This window comes from Anthonomus grandis, chromosome 10, assembly GCF_022605725.1.
Source record: "Anthonomus grandis grandis chromosome 10, icAntGran1.3, whole genome shotgun sequence".
In the NCBI taxonomy this organism is placed as follows: domain Eukaryota; kingdom Metazoa; phylum Arthropoda; class Insecta; order Coleoptera; family Curculionidae; genus Anthonomus; species Anthonomus grandis.
This window is the reverse complement of record NC_065555.1, coordinates 10541333-10549837: the sequence shown is the minus strand read 5'-3', so window position 1 is coordinate 10549837 and position 8505 is coordinate 10541333. Positions and strand designations below refer to the sequence as shown.

Here is an 8505-nt window from a genome sequence, read left to right as displayed (position 1 = left end):
CCAGTATATTATGTTCATGATTTTTCGTATCCCTGTTAATCTTATTGATTTATAGAAGTTTTTTTTTTCCAGAAAATTGTGAATTCTTTTCTGTAAACTTTTTACTTTCTATTATTATAGGGCTTATTTATTTAAAATTCACTGATTTCTTTACGACGCTACAGGAAACATTGTAAAGTTTAGGCTTTCTCTCAGATTTATTTCGTAAAATTTGTGTACTGTAAATCTTAAATGATTTTAAATTATTAAAGATTTACAGTAATTAAATGGAGGTAATTTTTTTCAATCCAGGGAATTCGACTAATTTGTAATTTTCGAATTTAATTTTTTAAAGGCATGAACAGTGCAGCCTAAACACTTCTTCATGTAAGCCTTACACTTTTACGCTTTAGTACATAGATTCATTTTACCATTAAGTAACTTTTTACGTGATTTTGGCTCTTCTTGTCTTGTGTAGTTCTTTTCAATACAAGAAGATTTGTAACTTTAGGTAATTCAGAAAAAGAGGGAAAACCTATAGGGTTTTGGTAACTTTTTAGAGTATACTTGCCTTAATTAATAGTAACTTAATCTTTATTCACTAAATATAGGTAAAATAAAATAGGATTGCTCATTAGTAATACATGTTTTCTAAAAAATTAATACTTAATAACGTTTTTCTTTGTACATGTATTTTCTTCATAAGATTTTTACAATGCCGAAATTATTCCAAGCGCAAATAATTAAGGCTTAGTATATTAATATTTAAAGGGCTTCCCTGCATTTTTCTTACTTTTGAAATAGAAAATATTGTATGGCAATAAGTACAATAAGTTTTCTCAGTGTAACAAATAGGAATACTTACAATAAAAGTATTATTTATTCTTTATTATAATTTGATGTTGTGCGTATATTAGTATAAGGTAATATAGGAGGATTCTCCAAGCATTTTTCTTAAATTCCAGTTAATCTCAAGAATGCTACATTATTTATATTTCTATAAAAAAGTAGGCTTGAGAAAGTTAAATTAATTACTATTTTAAAGGGAGGCTTACACTGGGTTGACACACCTTCAATTTCGTATTTTTTTCACCAACACAACATTTTTTTAAAATTAAATGTTTCACTTAATTTAAAATTATGGTGCCCCATATAAGACTGCTGATTGCTTGATTACTAATAAAAATTACTGTAAAGAGAAAAAATAAAATAAAATGACGCGTGCAATGAACTGTCGCTTTAAGTTAATTAAATTTCCAAGCAAAACCAATATTATCTATTAAATCACATGTATTTATGGAAATATTGGAAAGATATATAAGACTTCAAGTCAAGAGGCATACCCTCATCAGACTTAGAAATTTTCGCAATTTTCAATTTAGTATTTGAAATAAAAGCTAAACAACCTTGCTATAAATGTTTGTAAAAATTGTACTAAAGTAGCTTATAGGGTTCTAAATAAAATATGAAAAAATTTTTTTGAAACGGTAGAACTTTGTTTATCTGAATCAATAAAAACCAGGACAATTCTAATTAGTTAAAAATTCGGGCTACCGTAACACGGTTCATTTTGAACATTCAAATGCATACAAAATGCAATAAATCTAAGAAATATATACAACTATTGTTTATTGCAGAGGCTTGTAATTTTCTCAAGCACTCTGTTTTAATCTTGGTAGTTATAAAATATCATTTAAGGAAAAGTCGTTTTGTTCTGTCATGCACTTCAGAATCACATGTAAACTTGTTATCACATTTTCATCATCACTTATTTTCACTAAAATACTTTATCATTTCCAGTACAAACCATAATTTCTTTGTCAGATTCTTGCGATAAAGAACTTTGCACACCTCAACTGTAACAAATTCTTTTTACAAAATAGGTTTATTAAGCGAATAGCGTTTTATTTAAGAGGTTGGCATCCATCTTCAGTTACAAGTTCTTCTTGACGTCCATGGCTAGGTGCATTGTCAACAATTAGAAAGGCTTTTGTGGGTCGATTTTTTCCACTTAAGTAACTTCGGACCTACGACACGAATGGCTTAAGGAACCATTCAACCAGGAACAATGCTTTCTCTGGCAGCTATTTCCAATATAAAGCTAATGCATTACATATTACCGAGGAACAATATTGATGTACAGCGCTTTCATTGATCTCAAATTTACAATCCAACCCCTACTAGCCACAAAATACATTTTTCCCTAACTTTGTGCGTAGAATCTATCTTTTCTAATCGATTTAACCGTGATTTTCGTATGGAAAAAAAATACAAATTCCTACACTCTCACGAGATGTGTTGCCTTTTAATGCCAAATATAGTCGATGCGTTTTACAATAAACCCACGATTTAATTTATAATAAAAAACCAATAATACATCATTATCATTTTTTTCTTAATTCAGATTAATGGGACTCTACTGTATTAATAAACATTTCTGAATCGTGTATTAGATTTCAATATTTACGAGACGCGTTAGGAAATTTCCAATATTTCCATTTACAATCACCAATCGCATATAACAAAACGTTCACTTGTCACTATTTTATATTCTAAAAACCTAGTAATTATCACCATTTATCTTGCCTCTGTCTTCCGAAAATACACGCCACTTTATTTTTTAAAAACTATATTGTACATTAAAGAAATTATAAGGGAATGAAACATGTTGGAGTCAAAATTCTCAAAATCAAACGCTTATTCAAGTAAAACTAATGTACTGTAAAAAAACGAACTATCCAGTTCAAGAAGTGTCCAGAATACTATATCTTTAGAGTATTATGTATATAGGTTTGCGAGTTTGAGTTTCCGAAGTTTGCTTGTCTATTTATTATCTTTATTTTCTATAGTGATATTAAGATCTAGTAATTGGCAACTTATATTTTTTGACACTTTTTGTATAAGTTCTAGTTCAACCTATAAAGGTCTATAAATAAATGCATATAACTTTTTTGTTTGATTTATTTGTTAAACTTTACCTTAAGGGAAATATTTATTAGATATATTTTTCATATACTATGTATGTATCACAAAAATTTAATTCTGGAAAAGACAATCCTATTTCTAGTTCAAGTTTTATATTATTCTTCGTGAACAAATGAAAGCGACAGTAGTAACAGACAATTTTATTAATGCTAATTTACAGTGTCAAATAGGGAGTTCGGTTATATAGGTGAATTGGATGTGATTTATTCAGTTTGTTTTACCAAATCGTCCTGTACCGATACAGCATTTAACACCACGTTTAAATGATAATTTAAATCCATAGACCGACGCGTGTTCGATCAATGTTCCATGAAACAGTTGGAAACTGACTCTGATTTTCATTAAAAATCTTCAGCGAATCAAGCTGGTTGAATAGGTATCAACCAAGTTGTTGAATTGAAGATGATAGAGGAGAAGGTACAATTATGGGCTAGATTCAATGTTTAATATGTGGTGCCATGTCGACTGCGCAGGTGCTGTCAAAGATGATTATTTCTAAGATTTTTGTAGATATTTTTTTTCGAAGCCCATATTTTTAACACGATAACCATTTCAACTAAAATGTAATTTTTATTTAACAAAACATAAATTTGGAAGAAAAGTTTTTCAATAAATTATATAATAACCAGCATATAATGCAAGTTAAGGTCCTTTGTCTGCCGACAAAAAAAACAGTATTCTTATAAATTAGTAATAACAAAAAAACAGAATGATATCCCATAATTGCACCTTGTTCTCTACCAAGCCACATAAGATCCAAGAGCGTCCAATGCATCTCAAAAGTCACTGTTTTGTGTGGATTTTGGGTTGAAGGCGTCACCGGTCCATATTTTTTTGAGAACGACGTTGGCTAGATAACCACCATTAACGGCGAGCGCTTTAGGTCGATCGTTACCTTATTTTTCCCTGAACTGGATTATATGAATACCAACAGCGTGTGATTTCAACTCACGTCACAATGGACACTCTGGAGGAGCGATTTGAGGATGATGATCATCTCACGTGGAGGTGACGTGAAATACTGAGATCGTGCAATTTGGCTCCGTTAGACTTTTTCTTGCACAACACACGCATTTTAAAGGTGTTCAATATTTATACATAAAAAAATTAAAATAACATTTTTTATAATTTTTTTTTAAAAACATTCAAATGAGTAAAAGCTATATTCAAAATAAGTTATTTTATTTTGTTTTTTTTTACCAAATCTTTTATCTAATCAGGGATAATATAAAATAATTATCTTTATTAGTAAGTATAGTGTGGACCATCTAGACACCTTTTTAATATATGGTAACCTGGTATGAAGGAGTTGTTCTGGGTGTTCTTATACCTGGTGTACTTCACTATGCGCATAAGTTTATCCTTATTAGTCTTTACATATAGCAGATTTTCCAGTATGTACTGAGATGGTAAGTATATTAAAATGTTGGAATACTTACCTGCTATTTTAATTGGTACCAACCAAACTTCGTTCAGTATAATAAAAATGAATATTTGTTTTTTTGTTTGTATGAAAAAGTACCATCAATTAACTCATTCTATAATAATGACGTCTCTAAAACGTTTTTTGGGTCAAAGTTAATAATAATAGCTTTTTAATCACTGATAATATCCACTTTATTTGTATTAAGAAAAAAGGTATTAAACCGTGACAAATGATAATAAAAGACTTACTAACTACTTAAAATTTAAAAATATATTAACAAACAAACCTATACAAATCTAGAAGCTATTGCCAGAACTTTCGTGTAATCTGCTCCTTTCGAAAAGGTCTTTTCTTTTAAAATTGTTCTCAAAATCGTAGGAATTGGCACGTGGATTCTGGTTCCCAGTGGGGTTCCATTGTCGTCTATTAGAACTAAATTATTACTATCAAACTTTGGTGTTTTCGCTTTTTGATTTTGCTTGAGTCCTACGAGAATTCCTTTTTTCTTTTCTCCTTTTATGGCCACTAAAACTTTGTCACCTAAAAGCAAGAGTAACATTTTGATACTTTTGTAATAGAGACATAACTGAACTGAAAAGTGGTCCTGTTTATATTTGTTAAAAGTCTAATATTGGACAAGTAATGGAGGTGAAAATAAGAATATATAATGTTGTCATTTTACTTCCTCACTTTAGATGGCAAAATAATATACAAGGGTAAATACAGAGATGAAGAAACAGTTATGAAGGTTCTACATAATGTTTGAAATATCTAGTTTTTGGATATTTTAAAATTCATTAAAATTTTGGATATGTAACAAAATGTAAGAGTGAAATAAAAATCTGCTTTCTTGGACAATATTATAATTGGTTGTTTAACATTTAAACACTAATTTGACATGAAAAAACAAGTATTTTTAGATACTATAGTACATCTTTACTATTGTATTGTATAAGTTTTGGATAGTGGACATTGCACAAGTTCTCATCCTCTCTCTGCATCTGGGAGTAGTATGCATTATTGTACAACCTATAGTTATTTAATTTATTCTGGAGTATTTTTTTAGGAGTACACAACTTGGTACAAATTACAGATATTCTTCATATTTAAGTGAGAATTTGGTAAAATGGTTTGTTTTTGGGTATGTAAACTACAGGGACATTTTGTTTATTGATCCAGATTGATTTGCTAAGTAATGTCATGGTGTGAATATTAAAATATTGCAGCAAGCTGGTTGGTAATAGTGATTCCAAATTATATTATCAGATATAGAAATCAGAAGATATTAAGATCTTTAATTAAGAAAAACTGAAAAAATTCTCAGAAAAATCTGGTTTACTCTTGTGGAACACACTTCAATTAACTTAACTATGAAAGTCCTAAAATAACTAAAAAAGAAATGACTCAAAGCTCATTTTCCTATAATTCAATAAAACTTCTAAATTAATATATATTGGTCAATTTGAAGATATGTCTATTATTATACTAATATATTCAAACATAAAATAAAACAACTGCTTCTGTGAAGTATAAGTTTGATCATTTATAACTTGTTTTCTTTAATTCAAAAGTAATTTATTTGCCATAAAGAGTCAATACATTGTTAAAAACAAAATTAAGATAATATACATTATAAGCTACATCAAGCTCTTGGAAAAAGATCTGCAATTTTCAACAACTGATACTCTTCAGCTACTGATAGAAGCAAAAGTTAATTAATAAAGAAGCTAAAAAAAACAACAAAAAAGAGTCATTAACCTATATAATTAAGACAAAAAGAGCAACAAAAGATTTGCACAAGTGGGGGCTAAAAGTCAATATAAGTAATTAATAATTTATGAGGAAACAATGAATGGCAAGAAATGGATGATGGATGGTCCAGAGTTGTTTTTCCCAGGTAGAAAAAACATGTTGACATTTGCTTTATAAAAACCTTCTAATTTCATACCTGAAACTAAATATTACTGAAGGAAAGGATGCCACATGAGACTGGCAATACTGGAAGCCTCATATCTTGGGTCTTAAGTCTACACAAAAACTTTTTTGATCTACTATACATACTTACCTATTTTACCAATACCAGTTTTATTGTATACGTGAATGCATTTGGGTGGTTTTCCTTCTGCCATCGCCTGTTTACCGATGGCACTATTATCTACGACCCTAAGTCTGGTCATCATTTGAATTTCAGATACTGCTTGGGATAGGTGGAAATTTCTTGCACAGTGGGCTAAGTGGACTGTGGATCGGAATTTACAAACATTTGCGCTGAACATTTTTAATTATTTTAGCCTAGAGGTTGAAAAATTTCTTGATTCTAAATTCAAAATCTCTAAAATAAATAGATAAATTTTGAGGTTAGGTTTAATAGACAGTAATGTTAGGTTAAGTAGGCTTTAGTGGCTACGGTTCCGTTGCTGTTTCATATCCTTTACAAGCGACTAAAGGTGGGTTCATAAGTTCCGCACGGTATGCAGTAAGACGTAAAAAGTAAGGATCGTGCTAATTCATAAATTAACAACGTAAGAAGTAAAAAAATGTAGCAAAATTCATTCCTGTAATTTTAAGCATTTGGTTCAGTTGATGTTTTGTGGCTGCAAATAGGATTAGGGCATATGGTTTATTTTAACGATATCGGCATTGTTGTTTTTGATAGAACATCCATAGTTATTCAAGCTTAAACTTCGTGATAGAGGGTTCATTGCCAGAAAAAACCAAAGAGGACTTAGCACGTCTCCTTGAAAGATACCTCTTTTACTTCGGATGGGTTGGGTTATAATATTGCATGTTGCTTCATTTAGTTGTACTCCACGTTAACATTGCGTGCTCTAAAAAATGAGTTATATGCAATGCCGATCACTTACGATTCCGTAAGAAGTATGATGGAAGAAATGAAATTGAACTTGAAATTACTTCTTACAACTTGCGTCATACGCAAAATATGAATAGCTCCATTTGAATATTAGTAGTTTATTTTCCTTGCGCCATACGTGTTACTTCTTACTGCTTACCGTACGGAATTTATTAACCAGGCTTAACACTGTCGAGAAATACAATAACATTTAACATTGTATTCCTAATATTCCTTCATATAATAAATGTAATTTAAGGAATAAAAATGCTAATAACATTTAAGAACTAAATGCCCCTTTTCTAAAAAAAACTCACAGAGCATCTAATCCTTACATATTAGCTTTTAACCTTACATAAGGGGGTCTATCCAAGCAGTTTTAAAATTCAAAACGTCATACTAATTTTTAAAATGGAAAGTAGAAATTATTTAAACAACTGATTTACTTCAAAGACAATTTTGAAGTTTACGGAGTATGTGGTTGAAGGCTTTGAAATGGGATCCTACATGGGGGAACTTTTTGTGTCCTTTCAAAGACCTCTGACAGCATATCCCACAAGATCCTTCTTAGCAAGTTCAAACACTATGCTATGGCTTAACTCCTGCTAGTCAATCATTTTGCAAAAATTACCTTATTGGAAGAACGCAGAAAACTTGTTTGGCTGGAACTTTATATATCTAAAGAATGCCAAATATCTCACGATATGCCGCAGTACTCCATTTTAGGGTCACTCCTATCCAGTATTGATGTCAATGATATAGACAGGTCAGTTGGTTGAGAGTAACAGAAGCTGTTTAAAATTGCAGGATTTAAGAGTAGTGATATTAAGGGTTCATATTGAGTGGGATTCCTGGACATCTTTTTGGATCCTAATCTTATCTTTGATAAGGATGTGGATTGTGTTGCAGGACTGGCAAAAAGCATATTTATCCTCTCAAAAACTTTAAAACAATAGTTAATAGAAATGTTTTGTTAATGCTTATAATAGTTATAATTAAGTGTTATATAGACTTTCGAAATTCTTCTGTAAAACAAATAAAGAATGCTTTAAAAGAAATTCCTAGTCTGTAAAAGCTGTAAAGGCTTAACTTTTTATTTAGATGTATAGTTTTTTTACTTGTTTTATCTAGATTTTATTTTTTGTTTTATCTAGATACACTATTTTATCTAGATTTAGTTTTTTTAAGTATCTTTAGTTTTTATCAGTAGTAGGCACTCTTTTAATGGAATAACAGGTATTTTACGTTTTAAAAGAGCATAAAT

At 30.1% G+C, this 8505-nt stretch overlaps 1 protein-coding gene across 1 annotated transcript; it reads right to left on the bottom strand.

The window, feature by feature from the left end:
* Positions 1-4645: 4645 nt before the first annotated feature.
* Positions 4646-6779, bottom strand: LOC126741125 (39S ribosomal protein L14, mitochondrial). Its single transcript, XM_050447457.1, has 2 exons — positions 6456-6779; positions 4646-4930 (listed from the first exon to the last, which is right to left on the bottom strand). Exons 1-2 carry the CDS (start codon positions 6664-6666, stop codon positions 4677-4679), a joined length of 465 nt encoding a protein of 154 aa, XP_050303414.1. The 5' UTR covers positions 6667-6779; the 3' UTR covers positions 4646-4676.
* Between the last annotated feature and the right edge of the window lie 1726 nt (positions 6780-8505).

What these genes read in the sequence shown, in the direction of transcription:
- LOC126741125 (XM_050447457.1), bottom strand. Translation starts at nt 6,666, where the DNA reads ATGTTCAGCGCAAATGTTTGTAAATTCCGATCCACAGTCCACTTAGCC. An exon ending in AACTGGTATTGGTAAAATAG is followed by an intron (nt 4,931 to 6,455) that starts GTAAGTATGTAT and finishes TCTTGCTTTTAG; the next exon opens with GTGACAAAGTTTTAGTGGCC.